The sequence below is a fragment of the Suricata suricatta genome, chromosome 3 (assembly GCF_006229205.1).
Source record: "Suricata suricatta isolate VVHF042 chromosome 3, meerkat_22Aug2017_6uvM2_HiC, whole genome shotgun sequence".
NCBI lineage: Eukaryota > Metazoa > Chordata > Mammalia > Carnivora > Herpestidae > Suricata > Suricata suricatta.
Genome location: NC_043702.1, coordinates 132224468 through 132247244, shown reverse-complemented (window position 1 = coordinate 132247244; position 22777 = coordinate 132224468). Strand labels below are relative to the sequence as shown.

At 39.8% G+C, this 22777-nt stretch overlaps 1 protein-coding gene across 6 annotated transcripts in view; it reads left to right on the top strand.

Moving 5' to 3' along the window:
* Nucleotides 1-22777, top strand: part of RGL1 (ral guanine nucleotide dissociation stimulator like 1) — a 241101-nt gene that overhangs the window by 76109 nt on the left and 142215 nt on the right. For 5 of the 6 annotated variants that reach the window (XM_029935212.1, XM_029935209.1, XM_029935215.1 and 2 more), the window contains one exon: nucleotides 8899-9062. In XM_029935212.1, the coding sequence (XP_029791072.1) occupies nucleotides 8931-9062 (132 nt within the window). In that variant the 5' untranslated portion in view covers nucleotides 8899-8930. Of the gene's footprint in view, nucleotides 1-2111; nucleotides 2216-8898; nucleotides 9063-22777 lie in introns of those variants that run through there. The other variant, XM_029935213.1, reaches the window with a different exon arrangement.

Here is a 22777-nt window from a genome sequence, read left to right as displayed (position 1 = left end):
CACACACACTACATCATGGAAGAAATAGAGAAGTTGAGAGTTCTTTTTTTTAAACATTTATTTATTTTTGAGAGACAGAGAGAGATAGATCATGAGCAGAGGAGGGGCAGAGAGAGAGGGACACACAGAATCTTAAGCTGTCAGCACAGAGCCCAATGTGGGGCTCGAACCCACAAACTGTGAGATCATGACCTGAGCTGAAGTCAGACACTCAACCGACTGACCCACCCAAGCTCCCCGAGAAGCTGAGAGTTCTTACAGAGTGTGCTAAAAGACTATTTGAAAACAGTTGAAATTATTGAATGAAAATTATTGAAAGTAACGATGTTGTCTTTATCAATATACATGAACCACAACCAACATTAGCTGTATTTACTGATGAAAACGTCACTATGCTATGGCAAGCTCAAGCCTTTGGGGAAGGTTTCTTAGAATTCCATAAGATATGGCTTTGACTTCTCGCTGTGTTTGCTCAGCGCACACAGATCACCAGGGATAGGCCTGCAAGATCTATGCAAGAGCCAAGACTCAGAAAGCAACATCTCTAGTGGTTTCTCCTCCATGTCATTGTCTCTTTGATGTTTCTGTGTACATCTGGGTCATTGAGTTTTTGGATCCCACATGGGATAGGTTTACCATGTTATATCTTGGGTGCAGATCACAAAAGCTGGGAAGAAAGTAAAAAATGTGAGCCAGTAGGAGAACTTTCTGTAACACAAGGCACCTAAATCCCTCCCTCCCCCATGCTGGATGAACACTGGACCCATCCCTTTGGCCTTAGCATCACGTATGGGCATTTATGCCTATTTAGGAGGTCAAGATCAAGGAAGGAACAACATAGTTAGATGAAAATGAAGATGCTGCCCTGATTATAAAGCTTCCTGTACCTAGTTAGTCTAGCAAATTAGTGTCTGGGTATTTAGCATTACCAACTAGATTTAACCATTATTATGTGAAACTAATCAGAATCATCTGTATGGGGCAAAATATTATCTGATTTAATGAAAGAAGAGTTGTAATTAAGAATATATGGGAAAAAGAAAGAATATATGGAATATGTAAAAGTCATGGTGTCCTTGCTGCTTAGAGACTGAGAAAGAGAATAAGGATTGGCCTAGTGCCAGTTCGCTGTACATGCCTCTCCCAGAAGTGTTTTCTTGAAAGAGATTTCCCACCCTGCCTCCCTCCATCCCATTGGGACCTGCCATTATCCTATAGCCTCGTAAAGTGACTGTAATTAAATAGATTAGACTTCTGTTTTTGGTAAAGTAAAAGATTGAGAACAGACTGCTCTTTAACCTGAGACATAGAAAGGCCAATCTACTTGGAAGCCAGTTAAAATGATTTTGTGTGTTAACTGATAAACTCAACAGACTTCCTTCCCTGAATGTAGTATTTTCAGATTTTTGCATTACTCTGCATCCTTTTAAGACCACAGATTCCTGGGAATTCAGATTTTTCACCATTTACATGATGCTGTTTTGTAAGTGGAACATTGACGATTCAAGTGTGGCTGTCTGTACGGAGGTGAAGACACAGCTCTCGGGACAGGACAGCTTGATAGATGCTCTAGGACTTGTTCCTTAATCCCTTGGGATCTGAGCTTCTCCAAGGTTGTTCTGAGGGTGAGCGAATGCTTGTGTGCGAGCCCGGTGCCGGGCATGGTGAATGCCACCTTGCTGTGGGATTGCTGTTGGTATCATTGGTACCTAAAGGATGGCTCTGGGCTGAATCAGCTTGACTTCCTTCTACACGAAGATAAAAATTAGCCCGTGACTATTGAACTGTAATGCTCCCCTGGCGGTTTTTGCATTTTGCCCTCATTCAGCCAGTTGAAGCTGGAGTCCACAGAGTTGTGAAATGCTGGAGCCGGGGACTGTCATGTGATTTACGATTTCATCTTACTTTAAGCTTTCAAGCAACATAATTGCTGAGCTTTGATTGTAATAAAAATGCGGGCCATAAAAAATTCAGTCCCTTAGAATTCTCTCTGTCTCTCTCACAATGCTGAGGGAATCTTCATGACCTCAGCCCCTGTTCTGTTTAGGTATGCTCCCTCTCCCTCCCCCACGTCTGCCTCTGCAGATCCGTTTCCAGACTGCCCGCACTGAATGGAGACCAGGAAGGGAGCCCAGCTGCTTTCCTTGTGTTGGCTTTCTGTGCTGAGCAGGAATTGCTGAGCAAAGAGCAGCATTTCTCCAGGGAGGTCACAAGGGTAGGACAAACCCAGTCTGGGGTTTTTCTTTTTTTGAATTTATTATTAAAAACTTCTGCCAAGTACTATCAGTGTGGGGGGGGGGGGAGGGGTAGCACACAAAGCCTGAAGCACAGTTGGACCAGCCTTTAAAAACCAGCAACTTGTATGAAGCAGGAATGTCTTACACTTCTTCAGTTTTCTACATCTAACAGGAGACAGTTGCTCTCAGAGAAAGTCATGTCTGATTCCATGGACTGTTGCGCAACCTTGCTCAGTATTCTGTAAGACAACACATAATTAAAATTCCTTTGAAAATGGTTGCCCAATGATTGACATTTGTTCCAAAACACATCATAATAGTAAATGCTTAAACTGTTATTCCAGTGAAGTGGTTTTTTTTTTAAATGGAAGGAAAATAAAATGGTTTTTTTTTTTGAAAGGGTAGTTGAGCTTTTTTAAAAAAATTGAATGAATCGGATACATTTATGGCTAGTCTTTCTCTCAAAGAGCTGGCAGTCCTGCAGGGGAGACCAGAGTAAATTGAGAAGAGCAAAAGAAAGCACTATGCAGAATATAAGTGAGTTGCCTAATAGAGGCTAGAATGCTCTTGAATTTCCAGAGAGGAGGAGATAATGACGACCTATTTCCCTTCTAACATGTCATAAACTATCCCTTCAAACACAACCGACCTTCAGTATTGTTTTGAAGCAATATGACGTGCCTGCTTCCCCAGGACAAATGCGGCTCAGCGCTAGAAATCTCTCTATGCCATGACTCCCTGGAGTTCTTCCTGTCTGGTGTCTCTCTGTGCCCCAGTCTCCATTTCTGCTTGGAAATCTTAGATGGCAGACAGCTGCTTTTGTCTCTGTTTCCAGAAGGAAAGGACCATTATGATGCACCCCCACAACTGGGAGGCTGTGTCTTTAAGACCTTCTTGGGTGCCCCAGTTTATGGATACCACAACAGCAAACACAGTTAGAGAAGTCTGCCACCAAGCCAGGATCTGGATGCTAGGCATTGTTGAGCTCACCCAAACACCAACCTTAGGAAGCCTCAGAAAACTTAGAGTTGACTACATGTCAGAGGATTTTGAGTTGTTCTTGAAGGGTCACATCTCAGGTGTTAAATCCACGAATGCCAAAGGGCTATGATAACATCATACTGTTTGTTTGACTTTTGAGTAGTGAATGCGTGCATCGTGGGGGAATAAGTATAATATGTAACCCATAGAAATCACAACTTTCTACCATTGTGTTAGGTAGTATAAATCCCTCAGTTCTACTAGAAAAATACTTCAGTGCATATTAGTTTTGCTTTCCACATTTGGGGAGAGGTGAGTATTTTATATCAGTCGGGGGTCTCAGCAGTCTTATAGTCTATTTATTCGTGGTAAAGATGAGGAAACTGAGTCCGAGAACAGTGAAATGGTTTGCCCAAGGATTACGGTGAGGACTACTTATTGTAGTCTCATGATTTGAACAATGGTCTTCTGACTGGAATCCCAGAGTTCTTTGTACTATGCCATTCTGAACCCTTTAAATAAAACTAAAATCCGAAGACTATTGATACATAGAACTTCCGGTGGAAACGTTGACAATAATCACAGATAAAGAAGCCTGTCTTATCTGGATAAGTTCACAAGCTCATTAGGAAGAAGAATGAAGATGGGAGAAAGTAGGAGGAAAGAAATGGCAGAAACACAATGGAACAGGGCAAATACCAGACATTTTCAAGATTAGAAGAAATTTGAATCAAGTTACAAAATCAAAAGATTTCTTCAGGCAGAAGCAAGGGTTTATGTGTGTAAAGGGAATACAGTAGAAACACTGTATTATTAATGCATATGATGGAATCTGCAGGGGCAGGAGAGAAGCAGGACCCTAATAAATAAAGGCTAGAAACACCAAACCATTCCAATCAGGTTCTGAATGTGAAATGGGTTCTGAATATTCCCTTCCAAAAATATGCAAGGAGGAGAGGCAGGGAAAAAGATAATGATTTAGAGGGATGTCTCATATATTATTTACTGAGATAGGAGGGGAAGTCAAATTCAATAAAGTAGAGATTGATTTATCAAACAAAGTTCAGCAAGGGGATTAGCAAAATAAATACAGGTTTCAGTGAAATTGTGCTCTAGCCCTTTAAAGCCATGCTTCAGAAAGTTTGTATCCATGAGAAATATGGATAATTTTGATCAAATGGCAAGAACAGACACTAGTCATGGCAAATTTTTATGTTTTTAGATTATCACTTAGTATTTATGTTTTTAAGATTAGCTCCTGAGAAACTGCTTATTTACTTTTGGCACTTAGTGACTGTTTAGGATATGAAGCCATCAACTGGGTCGCTTGTTATGACCATAGAAAATGTTATGACCTCCAGTCAGATTATTTTTAAAGGAAGGGGAGAAATGGTATTACACACACACACACACACACACACACACAAAATCATAAGCATAGTATGTAAATATTTTAAAGAGAAAATACAGACCTTAATTAAAAGCACAAAATTTAAAGAAGTTAATGTAAGGAAATGCCCACTTTCTCATTAATAATAATCATGTAGTGATCTTTTGATTATTTACATAATCATAATGACAAGTTGTTATTTTCACCAATTTGTAACAGCTCTCAATTTCTTAGAAGACAGCTAAGATTTTAAGTATTGATCAGAATGATCTTTGAACTTAACCAAACCGGAAAAAAGAAAAAAGAAAACCCTTTCAACTTTGGTGGGAATGTTAGGGCTCTAGGATTTGAAGCCAAGTGACCTCCGGCACCCTCACATAGCTTTTCTCATCTGTAAATTGTTTCTCAGTGTCAAGTGAAAGCATCTGTCTTCCATTGCACCAGACTTGTCTTCCCTGTTCTTATTTTACTTTCCTGTTTCATGAAGTAGAGACAGTTTACGGTCATGACCCTTTTACGATTAGAAAAGTCATCTCTCCAGCGATTTTCTTTTGAAAAACTTCACCTAAATTTTGCGTCTCTGTCCTCTGACCAGATATTTGCCTCTGTATACAAGCTTCTTTTCTCCACCCCACCTCAAACTTAGAGTGATCTCATCTTCCAGTGGTTTAAATGTGTTTGTTTGTTTGGGGTATCAGGTATTTTAGGATGACAATTTTTCAAAACTAAGTTCCAAAAAAGCTCATAGGCTTATGAAATTTTAGACCAACTATTAAGTGGAATTGAAGATTCTGCCTTTAGGTTCATAGTGATTTCATCTTAATCATTGAATGGCTTGTATTGGTGGTATTTGCATAGAAGGTGGCTTGTAAGCCTTGACCATGTATTTTTAAAAAGAAGGCAGAAGTTCAACTCTAAGATATGCAGCATATCAGAGGTAGAGTGTCTACATATGCCTCTTGTTTTAATTCTAATGAAAAATGGCCCCACTATAGAGACTTCTAGCTCATTTTAGAGAAATAGGAAACCTATAATGTATGAAATGTTTAAAGGTGTGGAGTGGAATTCTAGATTTGAAGAGGAAAGAGGTGGCTCTGCAGCATGGTTGTCTGTATAATTTGGGGGCCCAGTGCAAAATGAAAATGTAGGGCTCTTTGTCCAAAAATTAAGAAGTTCAAAGCAATGATAAAGCATTCAATCAAACCCTGAGCTCTTCTGAGCATGGTCACACCTATAAAGCCTGCCCTGGTCAGAAGTTGAGATGGGAGTGGGGTGCCTAGTTGGCTCAGTCGGTAGAGCTTGTGACTCTTAATCTCAGGGTTGTGAGTTCGAGGCCCACTTTGGGTTTAGAGATTACTTTATAAAAAAGAAGTTGATATGGGAGTAGAAAGGGAAAAAATGATGTGTTTTTTCCCAGGATGTTTCCCTCTCTGTATCTTTTCCACTCTTACCTGGGTACTCATCAGATGTGACCCTCTCTCAAGTGGGTACCATTGGACCAGTTAGCTAGGACACTGACACTTTCACTCTAATCCATGCGGGAAAGAGCAGAAGAGGGAGGTCTCATTCTACCAGTGATGATTGGGTGGGGGGTGAGGGTTGAAGTTCAAGCACAATGTAAGAACTCTATGACTTTCTAGCAGTATGTTAGGTGCTCTGCATCTCATTTTTCACTGCTGTGAAATGGTGAAGTCTATTTACAGGGTTATTGTATGGGGTAGAGATATCCTAGCATAGTAGCTGGTATGCAATGGGAGCTCAATATATGTTGTATATATGGTCTTTTTTTTTTTTTAATGAGTGAGGAGATGTACTGATGATGGGTGAAAAGACCTCAAGTCTCAGATGGGGTGGAGGATCTTGAAATGCTTGAGGAGCCTCCTAGGAGCTGGCTGCCTCTCTGCTTCCGTCCTTAGTTCCCCAGTGCTTTGTAATGGTTTAAAACTCAGAATTGCATCTTATTCCCAATCAGGGCAAGAAACAATCTGTGGGAAGTCAGTACACAGTAGAGTTCAGTCTCCGACACTGAAAATTTGCCAACTCTCACCCACACTCTAGCGATGAGAAAGCAGCTGTGGGCAGCAGTGGAGTGAAAGCCGTGGGGTCACTGGGATACGTTACGCTTACAGACGTTCCATTGTTCACCCTGAGATTTTGTGGTTTGTCTGTTTTGTCCATTTAGGTTTCCGTGATATGCAAAGGATAGAGCCAAAGCCATTTTATGTAGTTTTTCCACTTTGTTTTGATTTATTATTTGTTGTTTACAGTGTTATCTCCAATAACAATGATGGAATTTCCTTCCCTACTAATCTGGCCTGTTTCCATTTGCCTGTTTATTTTAATTTCCTTTTTTTGGACTGAAACCTCCACATGACTTTCCTTTGTTTATTTCCTTGCATGTATGTGTCAGCATCATTTATTAGCATATCCTCTCAGATGCACTTTGTTCATTAATTACAGAGCTTTTGTTTCCTGGTCCCTAGGAAGATTATATTCAGAGCTCCATGTTTCCAAGTATTGCATGATGGTTTTGGTTAGCAGTTTCCTCATCATTGCTCTCTGCAAGCAGATGGCTTGCTTTCTGTGGCTTCCAGATGGACCATGTGAGGCGGAGAGGTAGTCTTCCGCAGAAGATGCTTTGCTCAGATCCTCGAACAGTCAACCCTGCTGGGCTTATCAATGCCGATTTCTCTTTACTTTTATTTGGGCTGTAGGTTATGTGAGCATAAGACCTGCTTTTTGCAGACATGCTCAATTCCTTGAAGACATTTTCATGAAAACTAGTTTGCTGTTAACTAATGAGAAATTGCAGCTTGCTTATCAGCTGCTCGGGAATGCATGGTGAACGTTAGACTTGGCTCTTATGAAGAGCTTACAGCCCACTAAATCCATAAAAAAGTAAAAGAAAAGAGGTAATTTGACTTTTATATCTGTTATTTGAATATATTGCATCTGCTGCCTCATTTTCTCTGGATTCCCATGATTTACTGGATTAACTAATTCATCAAATATCTGTCTAGTATTTACTTTATATATGACACCACCTCTAATGTCAAGATGCTTAAAAGACCAGAAGGTGGAAATAGAGTTGAAAGCAAATAAATATAATAAAGTGTAATGGGAGGCACAATAGAAATCTGTCCAAAGTATAGAGGGAGAGTAACCACGCAGGAAAGGTCTTTATTCTCTTGGAGTAGGGGTGGGAGGAGATGCCACACACAAAGGATAAAGGTACTAGATATATTTGAGATCCGTACATATCTTCCGATGGCTGAAACAGTGGCTGAGGATGCAGCAGTGTGTGGCGGAAGAAGGGAAGTGGAGGAAGCCAGACATAAAGCATTGTGGTTGCCATTTTAAGGAGTTAGGATTTTATTCTCTAGGAGAAGTTTTGGGTTGATGGAACATCCTTATCAGATACACTTTAAAAAAAGGAAAAAAAAAAAAAGGATCCCAAGAACGACAAATTCAGCGGGACTTGAATGGAGGCAAGGAGATTCCTTAGGACAGGATGGCGCTGAGCAGGCACAATGTGATTCCAAAGAAGCCAGTAGTGGGCAGTAAGATGTCAAGGAAGTTAGACTTTATAGAATTGGTGTCAATTTTAAGATATTGTCTTTACAGCAACCGCTGATGAAACTGAGGTTCAGGAAATTGATGTAGCCAATAAATATCAAGGAGAATATTTCTCTGTGGTCCCACTGCATTTTGAGAAGCTGACTATTGTGGCATTTATCACGCGATGCTGTAAGACACCAAATTGTGATGACTTGTTTACGGCTCCCTCTGCCCTGAGACATTAAGCTTCTTAAGGTTCAGAGCCCAGCTACCAAATTATTTGTGCGTGCCTCGTATTGACAAGTGCTCACTAGATGTTTGAAGAGCAAAAGTCCTGACACCAGAGCCTCCTCCATGTGCAGTGCACGGCATGGAAACACGGAGACTTCACTCAGGCTTGTCCTACACCTGCCCATTTCCATCTTGCCTCCCAAGGGGGACAGGGTAAAGTGACAAAGAGGTCTGCTGGGCAGATGATGCTTTTTACTTTGCTCTAAAATTTCTAATCACTTCATCCTTTCTCAAAATGTATCCCTGCCTCCAGAAGCCTGCTTTAAAATAGCAGCAATGAATATTTAAAATATAAAAAGTGGCCATGAAAGTTGGTGCCTGTTGTGACACTGTCTTCTATGGTCTTGCCATCCACAAATCAAGCAGAATAGTGTGCCTTCATATCTTTCTTTTATGGTAATTCATGTTTTAACCTGGATCACACTTTATTCTTCCACACAGGTCCGTAATGCCTCCTGCCTGGCTCTTTCAAGATGGAGGAGAAACCGGTGGGAGAGCCTACTCAAGTGGTGTCTAAATTCAAACTTCCTGCCAAGGGAGAGAGCGCAGGACACTGGCTGGTGGAGGGTCATGCTCGGATATGGGAAGTTCTAAAGACAGAGGAGGTAAGACGACTCTAAATGAGTCAGTTGGTACAATGGTGGATTTTCTGAGACTTGAGACTCTAATTCTTCGTGTAGTCAGCACCATAGGCCAGCTTGGCAAAGTTTTATTCAGGGTTCATTGGCACACTTACACCTGGTGAACAGTAGGTCAGGAGTGTGTCCCTTCAACATTAGTAACTCCACCGTGGTTTAGCCAAAACAGGTGGCCCTGACAGGTAGGGCTCTAAATACTCAAGTAGACATTCTCCTTGTAGAATCCCACCAATCCTAAATGGGAAATCAAATCATGGTGAGAAAGTTAATTCCTAAGGATCAGTCATAACATGTGGAATTATATAAATTCATTGTTTGGCAGCCTGAGGCTAAGTGTATCAGTTAGGGCTCTCTGATTGCAGGCAACAGAAATTAATTCTGACTAAGTTAAGGAAAATGGGAAGTTATTGGAGGGTATTGGGAGGCTCACAGAATTGATGGGAGATTGGTGAAAACTAGGCTTGGAGGGACGCCTGGGTGGCTCAGTCAGTTGAGCATTTGACTTTTGATTTTAGCTCAGGTCATGACTTCACAATTCATGAGATCAAGCCCCGTGTCAGGTTCTGTGCTGACAGTGTAGAACCTGCTTGGGATTCTCTCTCTCCTCCTCTCTCTGCCCCTTCCCCTGCTGGCATGTGCACTCTCTCTTTCTCTCAAAATAAATAAATAAACTTTAATAAAATAAAATAAGGAAAGAAAATACAAAAGAAAGAATAAAGGAAAGGAAGGAAGAAAGAAAGGAAGGAAGGAAGGAAGGAAGGAAGGAAGGAAGGAAACTAGGCTTGGAAAGAAGATAGGAGCCAAGTCAGCAAGAGCTGCTTAGGGCCCTGTCCCTGGTATAAATTCCAGTCTTTTCCCCACTCTCTCTTTATTCTTACACGTATCTGCTCAAGATGCAAAGCCATGGCAGAGGGGCTCACTGCCAAGGTTAGTCACATGTCTTTTTCCTGGTTATTCTGTAAAGGGAAAAAGAATCTTCCATGAGAAATCATTATAGCAAGTCCTCACAGCACCTGTGTGTTTGGAATCCAAATCTCTAGTATCTACATGTTGTGGGAGTTCTAATTCAAGGAAGTAACAGAGCAACTACAGTGTTAAGCATGTGAATACTGCCCAAGCAAATACAAACCCTCTCTATAGGGATAACTGCCCAATAGTTTTTTTTGTTTTGTTTTGTTTTGTTTTTAAGGAATAAAACTCTACAGAGAGCAGTTGAAGTCTCTACATGTCGCACCCAATAGGACCAAGACTATGGCAGATAAGTGAGGTGCTGAGGGCACAAAACTTAAGGAAGCACTCACTCTTAGGTTTGTGTCCTGCCCTTGAACAAACTTGAGAGTTGATGTGTCATATTTTGAAATGCCTTGCTTGCCTCATCCTAAGGCTGGCTCTGCCACCCAATTTCATTCTATTCCCCCTTTCGCCAAGGTAATCCCTCTCCTGAATTCCGCATTCATCATTCTTATGCATTTTTCAATATATATAGTACATACCTGTTATCCACATAGCCAATATGTAGTATTGGTTTATATCTTTTAAGTTTTGTATAAACTTTATACTATGTACCTACATCTTTAGCTTGCTTTTTTTTTTTTTACTTAACATTTGGTGTCTATCTTACCTGTTTTCTATGCTTAAGATCTGTAGTTCTAACTTATTTGCATTTTACTGCTTTTTATATTCTATGGATTGAGTCAAATTTGTTTATTCTCTTATCAACCTTCACGATATTTTTTCAATACAAGTTTGTAGAATACATTTCTTTAGCGTGGGTACTTGCAAATGGCCTACTGGATTATAAAGTATGAAAATATTCCGTTTGACTAGTTATTATCAGATTGATGTCTAAGATGAGGACATGAGTTTATATCCCCACTAGCAGCATATGAGAATTGCTCTTGCCACATATCCTCACCAGCTACCAATATTGACAGACCTCTAAGTATTGGCTGATCTGATTATTTTGAAATGGGATCTTCTTGTTTTAATGTGAATTTTTTCATATGGATAATTAATTATCCTAGCACCAGTTTTGAACGTCCATAATTTCTTCCTTAGTTTGTAATGTTCTCATGTATCCTGTTTCTTTACATACTCTCTCTGCTGATATGATACTCCCTGAACTATTTTGGCCTTAAAGGAGACATGGATATCTAATAGGACACGTCCTAACACTGAATTACTGCTCTTCAAAATCGTGTTGGCTGTTTTTGGAACTTATATTTCCAATATGAATTTAGGATGAGCTTGTCAAGTTCTGAGAACATAAAGAAGAAGCAAAGTCTCCTGGGAATTCAATCGGGATTGAAATATGTTTGTTGATTAGTTCAGGGAGTATTAACATCTTTATGATATTCATTGAATATCTTGCTAATTATCAACTTTAAAGACATATTTCAATATTTCACTTTGACTCTGTCACCAAAAGTTTATCCTATACCACTTTGCTGTAAGATTTTCATAACTAAGATTAAGGAGTTTTTTCTTTTCTCTTTTTCTTTTGCTAAATGTTAATTTTACATTGTAATATTTGATATCTACAAAATAATATACATGTAAGTTATAGAGTATCATACTAAAGCAAACACTTGTGAGTTCACAACACATTCATATGTAGATTCTCCCAATCCTATTCTCTTGATTTCTTTCCCTGCAAAGATAGCCATTTTCTTGAAATCTATGTTTGACTGCTCTTTAGCTGTTTAAACATTTTTATTGAATATATATGTGTCCCCAAACAATATGGTTAGTTATATAAACTAGTTATATAGTCTTATATATATGATATAGATCTGACTTCTTTGGTGACTCACATGTTTCTAAGATTTTTAGTAGGAATTCATTAATTTTCTCTGTTGAATAATATGCCAATATGTGGTTATACCATGATTTATTTATTCTTAGTTACATTCATGGACATTTTAATTATTTAGCTTTTTGGCATTATGAACATCCTTCTACATGTCTGTTCCCTGGTGTAAGAGTGCTCCATGTGTGAGAATCCTTCTAGGTTAATACTGATTAGGTGAATTTTGTAGTCAGATACATGCAAGTTCTGTTTTGCAAGTTATTGCCATATTGCTTTCAAATTAGTGCCAATTTACACTCCCATCAGCAGTGCATAACATTTATCTTACTCTACATTTTTGCCAACTTCTGTAATTGTCAGATTTCTTAATTTTTTCAATCTAGATGTTCAAAAATAGAATCTCATTCTTCACTCATCAATTCTTGGTAGAGCTCAATTCCATCTTAGTGAATTTTTCTTTTTCTCTCTCTTTCTTTAGAATTACTTTTCTGAGGATCTAGCTATAGCAAAAGTCTTTCTTTTCTTTTTTCTTTTTGTCTGAAGATGCCTTTATTTTGAGCCTACTCTTAGAATGATACTTTGGGAGGGTATAGAAATGTAGATTACTTTTTTAAAGTATATTACAAATATTCCATTGTCCTCTGCCTTCCATTGTTTCTGTTGCAAACTAGCTAAAAGTCTAATTTCTATTCCTTTGGATATAATGTCTTATATACATGGATATAATATTTAATCTTCTCTACATTTTTGCTGTTTTCTAGTTATATTCTTCTGTATTGAGGTGAACATTTCTTAACCTCTTGGAATTCATAAGGCTTCCCAAGCCTTAGAACAATGTGGATTATTATCTTTCATCAGACTGGAAACATCTCTGTAATTTTCTTTTCAGAGAGCTAATTATTTTGCCTCATTTTACTTCTGTAACTCTAGCAGGATTTATGTTAGTTTTTGTAACTCTTTGCTTATATCCCTTTACCTCTCTTTTAGGATTGCTATCCTTTTTCTTCTGTGTTTTATTCTGATTAATTTTAGATCTATCTTTTAATTAACTAGTTCTTTCTCAGTTGTATCTAATTTGCTCTTTAACTCAACCATGGAGTTTTAAATTTCAGTTATTCTATCTCTTCTAGAAGTTCTGTTTTGTTCTTGTTAAATTTTCTAGTCATTGTTTTTAGTGTCTTGCTTTCTCTTCATATCTTTATTTTTAAAGACTATTTACCAAGAACAGTAAAGGTTATTAAATTTCATGCTATTTGCAAGTTAGCTTGCCAATGTTGTGTAGATACTGAAAGAAGACATGAGACTCTTGTCTCAGAGACAGAAGACTATCATGCACAGAAGAAATAGTAGCCAGAGTGTCAACATGTTTGTTTTGGTTCCTAACGTCACAGTTCCTTCAGGGCCTATGTAACTGCCTGCACAGGAAAAGACCACTGCCTTTGGGAAACTTGACAGTTTATAGTAGATAGTAAGTAAGCCTGCACTTCCTCCTTGGGGAGCTAAGACCTTATCCTTTAAGGTTGACAACAAGCTGCAAATACAGGCTGGAAAAGTGGTCTCGTAATGATCAGCCAGGCCTTGATCTTTTGGGGTACAAGGCAAGACATGAAGAAACAAGAGAGGTTCATGGAGGAGTGTTTCTTAACAGTATTAAATATATATTAAACATAATAAATAATATTAAATATAATATTCTGAGTTGGCAATGCTAATAACTATGGATCTTATTCTGCTACGTGTTCTTTCTGTTGGCTTTTGCATATGATATTTTATTTCTTTGTGGGTTTTATGATATTTGACTGTGGATTCATTTTTCTTAGAATGAAGAGAGTTTTCTCTATAGAGAATTTGCATTTGCTTCTGGGGGCACTACCAACCAGAAGTAACTTTAAAGTAAATTCTTAGCTTGAGGCTTTTCAAACTACTCAATGTGAATATAGGCTGGAAGCCTATGGAAGCCAATGTTCCAAGGGAAATGACTTCCCCTTTCCCAACCCATACCTGCCCCTATTTGTATTTTAGGATAAACAACTTTCCTGGTATTGTCATGGAGGGTAGGTAATTCTTAGTTCACCTTAATGTGGAGGGAATAACATTTTGGGGTCCTAGTTTTATGCAGTGGAATTCCCTGTAGATTCGCTCTCTTGAGCCAGCCCTGGATTTTGTCTGTTAGTCTGTGTGTTGTTTAAAGCAATAAAACCTATATTAGTTAAAGGAACATTAATGCTGCATCAAACACAGTCAGAATTTTAAGTGGCTTAACACAATAAAAGTTTATTTCTTAATCACATAATAGTCCAATACTTGAGTTCATTCTTAAAGGAAAAGCATACATTAGCCCAGCAAATGGGATTTTAGAAGAAGAATGGGAGAAAATATTCCTGGAAGAGGGAAAAGTGTGTAAAGGGCAGTATTAAAGAGAATGTACTGCAGTTTAGAGCATTTGTAGCACAAAAGGAATGGCAAGAGATGAAACTAAGAGAGACCAAATAATTAAAAGTCTTATGTACTTCATTCAGAAATTCAGAAATTATCTTCTGGGCCTTGGGAAGTCAATGAAAGGTTTTAGGTGGCACTAATGGCATGATTAGATTTGTTTATTAGGAGGTGCCTGGGTGGCTCAGTCAGTTTGGCATCTGATTTCGGCTCAGGTCATGATCCTGTGGTTTGTGAGTTTGAGGCCTGCGTTAGGCTCTGTGCTGATAGCTGGGAGCCTTGAGCCTGCTTCAGATTCTGTGTCTCCCTCTCTCTCTCTGCCCCTCCCCTGCTCACGCTCTGTCTCTCTCTGTCTCAGAAATAAATAAAAACATTAAAAAGTGTTTTTAAAAAATGATTTTTGTTTTAGAAATGTTAGGAAGGCCTTGAATACTTCAAAACCTCCTAGTTCACTTTGTTCTCTTTCTTTTGTAGCTACATTGTGCTAGTCTGTGCTCAATGGGGAATTATGTGGGGTTGTTCCTTTTTCAGGCTGGAGACTCTCTCACTTCAACTAGACAGTCTGTCCTTGAGATCATGTTCATTAATTTTAATTCTACTGCACTATAAACCCAAAGCTCTGGCATACTGCTGGACATGGGTTGAAATTAAAACCTGATGATTAATTGATGAATCATTTTCATAGTATTTATGTGATCATATAATCATTATTTTGCAGTAATATGTTGTTTCTCTAAATTGTAACATCTACCAAAATATTGTCGTCTGTGAGCACAAAGGTGATTCATTAGATTCACCATAAAATAGCGCTTAGTAGTGGTGATTTCTTTTGTTTTTGGTCGTTGCTGATTGAATTTACATTGAGTTCATCTGCCATGCCACTGGACGTATCTGTATCCAACGCTTTACATTTGCGAGAAGGCTGCCGAGATAAGCAGTGTGTCTGTGTCTGTGGAACAGAGATGTTCTCTGTGTGAGATGAAACTAGTGAATGCCTGTGCGGAGACTGGACATATGACCTCTTCCTCTCTATCCCGCTCCGGAATGGGGCCCCACATTGTAACATCGCATTCTTGGAGGAAGAAATAGTATGTGTTCATCATGCATGCCTTGGAGATTAAATCACACTCATCTGAGGGACAGGAAGAGAGAGAATTCAAATAAAAAAATAGATGACAATCTGGATAAGCAGTAGGGGTGCATTGCAGCAACCTTTTAAGAGCCAGCGCTTTGTTGAACCTGAAGACTATGGTTCGATGACAGAGCTAGGGTTCTTCTTTGGGATTCTGAATGCAGTTCTTTAAGCTCTGCCACAAATTTTAGTATGAGGCAAAGGGATAGAAATGTCCTGCTTAGGAAGTTATTAATATATGAAAATGCCTTGAAGTATTTTTGCTGGAATGAATAACATAGATGTATCATCAGTAGCGGGAAATGGAATTTTGAGACTATATAATATTCAACTGGAGTCTATAGGGGAGGGAAAATATCATTGATTGAGCACATTTCCCAGGTCAAGAATTATATTTAGTTGGCACTTTCATAGTCATCAGTATATTTCATTGTCACAGCCAAAGGTATATTTTTCCTAAGGATTTTGAAGATTAGAGGTTAAGGCATATGCCAAAGATACACAGCTGGTAAGTGGCAGAGTCACGTTCAAACTCAAGTTTGTCTCTCTTCATTTGTATACTCTCAATCCCTCAGGAAGTTGTCTACCAAAGTTGTTTAAATCAATGTGACTCTACATTCGGTTTCCTTGTCCGGACTTTCATTCATCCTGGCCAGGGCACACAACATCCTTAGCTCAATAAATGCTACCAAGCTTGCTTTCATAGGGCTTGCCTCTGCAGCGTCTGGTGGGAGTAAACACCAATGTGCCCACGGAGTCCTAGCTTTTTCCATTCCTCAGAGTGTTGTCCCAGAGTGTGGGACTGGGTTTCCATCTCAGGTCTCTCATATAATATTCCAGGATCTCATGGAGACTACGCCCTGTCCTTGACTTCATCCTATTGAAATGGAGCCCTAAACCTCTGCTACTCTTTGTGGCTTTCGTTTCTGCCCAACTGAGCTCTGCTCCACGTACCACAAGCTGCTGATTGGGGTCCAATTATTAACAGTCTGATTGTTCAGAACCTGGATGTTTTCACCCATTTCCTGAGCGCTTATTGCTTCCTTGAACATTAAAACCTGTCAGAATCACATCAATGTTTTTCTGTGCCCTTGAGACACTGCTCACCAAACAGGCTATTACCACGGGGCACATACTTTTTATCAGGGAGTCTCTCTAGATGCAATCTACCAAGTTTGTATCTTCTTATTTTTATCCATTGGCTCTTGTTGCCAGAGCCCCACGTTGCCCAGTGTAAGACCATTTGAGTTACGGCACATGACTGTTGTAATAAGTTTCACAGTCTAAACCACAGGGCAGGGGTGTGGAGATATTCTGGATACGAAACCTTTCATTGTAGTTACATTTCAGTGTTGGTGGGAAAAGGTGCTTATGTACCTCTTCAAGGAAGGTATCCTTGACCCCTCTGGTCAGGGTTAGTGACCACACTGTGTGGTCTCACAACACCTCTGCTTATCTACCTTGTAAGACCCATCACATGAAAGGTACTTGTATATTCAAATATTGATATTGCTATCTCCCAAACTATAATGTAAGCTCCTCAAGGGCAGGGCCTCTGTCATATTCACCTATACATGTCCAATATATTCAGTGTTTGGCACATAGTAGGTACTTAATAAATATTGAACACGGAGAATATACAGGGGGACTAAGAATGTGGACTCTGGAACCAGACTTGCTGTGTGAACTTGTCACATTTCTTAATCTCTCTGTACTTCAGTTTTACTTCATAGTAAAAATGATATACTAATAAGACTGTTGTGAGAATTAATTGAATTATAATGTATATAGCTTAGAATAGTGCCATCTACATAATAAGCGATAGATGTAGACTTTTTATTATTGGGGAATGAATCCGGGAGAGGGAGGAGTACAAAATGTCACACCATATTGGCCCATCAATTGTACAGTAGTTGCTTTAACTCCTGCTCTCTGAATTTAGGATTTCCCCCGCATTCTGGAAGTCCCCACACTCCACGATCCTTTCTATGGGGTTACATGACTACAGAAACTTGAACCAATAGACACAACAATTGCCTGACTCTAAAGGGACTACCCTCACGGAAGTTCCTGTAGAGTGATCCCTTAGGCAGGGAGACAGCTAACCCCCATGGAACAGCCCTGTGTTAAGATACACAAATAATTTTGGGGTAGTGGTCAGATGTGTGTTTTTTAAAAATTTTTTTTCATGTTTTATTTATCTTTGAGAGAGAGAGAGACAGCATGAGCAGGGGAGGGGGCAGAGAAAGAGGGAGACACAGAATCTGAAGACAGGCTCCAGGCTCTGAGCTAGAGCCCGAACTGGGCTCGAACCCATGAACCATGAGATCAGGACCTGAGCTGAAGCCAGATGCTTAACTGACTGAGCCACCCAGGTGCCCCTAGTTGTGTGTGTTTTAAAACCACGTAGCTCTCTTCCCGCCATGCCCTGTGTGTGAGGCGTGTGCCTCAGGAGCGGTGTTCATGGATCAGAGAGGACTGGCTTCAAAACCTTGCGTCATACTGGCTGCTCATTCAGGTTGCTCTGGTGACAATTTGAATGGGAAGGCAAACCCTTCTAAGATGATAAAATAAGACAGGATTGATATGAAGATAGCTTTCTCCTGTAAAATCTCATTGACACTTTGCAACCAATTTAGTCTGCTCTGTTTGGCTCCCAGTTCTAGAACAAACCCTGCCTTCACCACACCAGACATGGACATTTTTTTGCATTTTGATACAGAGAGGAAACTCTAGGTAAATTTAGAAAAGAAAGAAGGAAGGAGGAAGGAAGGAAATGGGTAAGGGAGAGAGGGAGGGAGGGAGGAAGAAAGAAAGAAAGAAAGAAAGAGGGAGGGAGGGAGGGAGAGAGAGAGAGAGAGAGAGAGAGGAAGGAAGGAAGGAAGAAAGACAGAAAGAGAGAAAGAGAGAAAGGAAGGAAGGAAGGAAAGAAAGAAAAGAAGGAAGGAAGGAAGAAAGAAAGAAACAAGTTTCTTGAGGGCTTCAAAGTCTTTCATTCATGGGGTTTGCATTCATGGGCATCTCCAAGAATAAGTTTGCAAAGCAGTTCCGTTTCAGGCCATTGTTCTCCACAATGTGTTCACTGTAGACTTCAGGATCTCTCTTTATTCCCTTGAAAACCCCATTGTGTCTGGAGGAACCTGGCATGAGGCAGTCAAGAGGCAGGGATGGGGGTGAAGAGCTTACCAACTGAAATCGGTCCCTTGAAAGGGAAAGGAAGTGGCTTCAGTCCTTTAAGCTTATCACCCCTTTTAGGGGGCAAATACGGGGAAGAAATGACATTAGTTAAGTTTGTTCTCGGATTACAAATGTAGGGTGTTTGGGAGATGCTGCAGGTCTTCCCACAACAGTGAGTTACTATTTTAAAGGCCCCCCTCTCTCAGGGCCTGGGAGAGGAAATAGTTGAAATCCTTCACTACAAACACTTCCTCTATAACCTGGGATCTGAGAAACTCCCCTGATTTACTTAATGGAAATCCTGATCTAGGAATCTCAGGAAACTTTATAGATGAAGAAAATTTCAGTGAGGTAAAGACTGGGGGGTGGGGTGTTGCTGATTGGAAAGGATTAACATCCTTTAAAGAATTTCATTCCCATGTCAGTAGCCCCAAGTCTACACACCCTGCTCTTCTCTCCATTTAGAAAGCCCTTCCTTCCCCTTTCCCAGCTAACATTTGTTCATTCTTCAGACTCTGGGAATTGTCCTTGATCTCCACAGACCGTATTGTGTGCCCTTGTCATTTTCCCCATACCCTTTTTTACAAAAGCACTTGGTGTCTTCTTAATGTACATTTGTCACATTCTATGGCAAATGCTTATTTCAGAATCTTCACTCGTGTGCTATGGGCTCCTAACATGAGGAACTGTGTCTGACTTATTCAGATTACATCACTGCAGTGTTGAGATGTTGGCTGAATGAATGAATGAATGAGTGAACAAAGCAACGGACAGATAAACCACCAGTCTGCATGTTGATAAAGAGCACCCAAGAACATCCAAGCGGCAGAATTTTGTCGGTGGGGATTGGGGGGGTTGGTGGTGTTTTCTCTCATATAAAAGGGCAGATCCAAGGCCCAGAACTGCACATTTTATTCTGTGGCTTGTACTTGCCAATAAGAGAGGCCCATTACAAATTATATTGGATTTCTGAGAAATAAACAACATATGCATATAGTAAAAATACAGTGACAAGAGAAGCAAATGGCTTGATGACAGGAATCCTCAGTCAGCCGAATACCCTCTCCACCCACTCTTGTTCACCCTTTTAGTCACATCGTGTTTACAAACAAACTCACTGTTGCCTCAAAATTTTCATCTTAAGTAGGGTGAATGGAGCCCAAGAACAGATCTGAATTGTTTCAAAGTAAAAATGTTGATCAAGGAAGCTAAAAATGGCAAAGACTGGAAACATTGTGAGGGAAGAATCCTGCCATATCAAGGTGGGAGGAGAAGTTATTTTTAAGGCATAGTTGATGATGGTAGATCTGTGAAAGCAAGCCAGAGCCAGCATTTCAACCAGGAGTCCAGTAGGATTACAATTTACTAAGAGAAGTCCAAACTGCTGACAACACTGACACAGAAGTGAGTGATTCCCAAACACACAGGACTTCTTGGCAGAAATGTAGCAAGTCTCTTGATACAAAGTATACACACAAGGACAAACAGTCCCTTTTGGGCAGGGAGCAAGGTGTCATCCCCTTTTCCTTTTTATTTATTTATTTATTTATTTATTTATTTATTTATTTATTTATTTATTGAGAGAGACCAAGACAGAGAGAGAGAGAGAGAGAGAGAGAGAGAGAGAGGCAGAGAGAGAGATTGAGAATCCCAAGCAGGCTTATGTTCCCAGTGTAGAGCCTGACATGGGGCTGGAACCCATGAAACCGTGAGATTGTGACCTGAGCTGAAACCAAGAGTCACATGCTTAACTGACTGAGCCACCAAGGCACCCGATCGTGGCATCCCTTTTCTAAAGGGAGGAAGGGACCACAAGGAAGAAGATGCAGAGGCTTAACTATGTCATACTGAAACTATAGAGCCACACAGGTGCTGACTGTTAAGCAACTATCAGAATTTGAACTGAGGGGCGGCTGGGTGGCTCAGGGGGTTAAGTGTCAGATTCTTGATTTCAACTCAGGTCATGATCTCACGGGTTCGTGAATTTGAGTTCTGCATTGGACTCTACGTTGAGCAGAACCTGGTTGGGATTCTCTCTCTTCCACTCTCTCTGCCCCTACCCACCCATGTCAAAATAAATAAATAAACTTAAGAAAAAAAGAATTTGAACGGAGAGCTAAGAAGATATATGAAGAGTCACATTATTCATCCCACATTTCATTTGTTTTTAATTGTGAACACAAAAACATAGATACTGTAGAAATCCTAAGCGACAGCCAATTTTCAAACATGACTCTTAAATATCTAGTTATCTTGTAAAATCTTGTCACATCACCACCAGTCATTGTAGAACTAGGAGAAACTTTCAGGGGCCGTCTAGTCAGAATGTAGCGGGTCTGTTAGTCATCCTTAACCAGCTGGGGGCCTGTTCATTCTTTTAAAGCTATTTTCTCACTGCTTCCTTCCATGGTTGCGTGTTTCTTTTGCTGCGGAGGACTTGCATGGCGCTATGCCATCACTTACTTCCTATTCTTCAGCTAAGTTAACCAGAATGCTAGTGAATGCAGTGCCCTGATTTACTTAATTTTCTGCACATTTATGAGATAGCAGCACATGACCCATAGTAAGCACTTAACTGACATTTTCAAATGATTGGATACATATCATATGTGACAGTATATTTCTCACTCAAAAAATGCAAGATCCTTCCAGACATGATAGGATTTGAGGATGTAGGCAATAAAGGGGAAGGTCTCATGGATTTTGGATTTAGAATTTGGTTTGAACGTGGGCATGATATTTACTGTATGTATTATCTTGGATAGTAGTTAATCCTCTACGCTTTAGTTTCTTCATCTAGAAAGTGTGGATAATATTCTTTGGGGGAAGGTTGAATGTGCAACATATATGAACCATCTAGGACAATGATTGTTACATAGCAAGTCCTTGATAACATTATTTCCATTTTTCTCTCTCTAGTTAAATCAGGGCTGATCACAGAACCATTTGAATTTTGGCCCTTTGGAAAATCTTGAATAGAATGAAATTAATATGCAAAACTGTTGACATTTGTCAATTATAGATGGTGGCAATAATCAACATGATTATATCTATTTCTGTGCCTGTGTATGTTTTATCATTCTGAAAATTAAACCAAAAATAAATAAGTAAATAAGAAATAAGATGACAGATATCATTAAATAAAACATCTAAAACAAATTAATTTCTACCTTAGTAAATATCGACTAGTGAATTGGGTTATTTACTCAATAAATATTTGTTGAGTAACTACTGTGAACAGGACTGATGGATGCCGCATGGAGTTTACAGATTAAATGCAGATTAAAACAAACATAAAGGCATCATACATGTGGTCAGGGCAATGAAGGGGGAATACAAGGTTGTAAGGGGGCACATTTGAGGCACATTTTGCCTGAATTTGGGAGGTTAGGAAAAGCTAAGCGTAATTGATGCTGTGTACAAGTATGTGATGCATAAAACAAGATGTGGAGAATGAACAGGGTGAGCCAAGAGTTGCAGGTAGTCCTTTGCACACAAAGAGAGAAGAGCATGTGCAAAGGCATAGAGGCTTAGAAGGGGTTAGGGATAAAGAGTGGTTCAATATGGATGGAGATAGGCTTCAAAGAAAAGGGATGGGGGAGATGAGGCTTGAAGAGGGCAGGGGCAGATCATGAAGGGCCATAGAAGTTTCATGGTTCCTGGGGAGAGTCTGCCCACCAAAATATCCAGACCTTTGTCTGCCACAGTGGGTGGCAGTCTCCATTTTTGTACTCATGTTCTTGATGCTTGGGAACTGATAATTCAGTGCTTGAAGTGTGATGGAATGCTGTGTTTTCTGGGGAGCCTGATATCACGCTGCTGCTATTTTTAGTGGACAGAAACTTACTCTAACTGCTTTAGGTGAATAAAGTGAGTACCGAAGTTCTGTTTCTTACATATTTTCAACCTAAGAACTTCCACACATGGACTGAAGCTATCCTGAGCTGTAGTACATTTCTGCCTGCCATCAACAAATTACTAGCAGTGGGTTGTTTAATGTCCTCCTGGACTTAACTGAAAAACAGACTTGAAGATAGCCTTTGGGAACCTAACTTGTAAGTAGATGAGCTTTGTAATAAAAAGTTAATGCTGTCATATTTTTCTTGGACTGCTGGTGTCCTCTTGCAT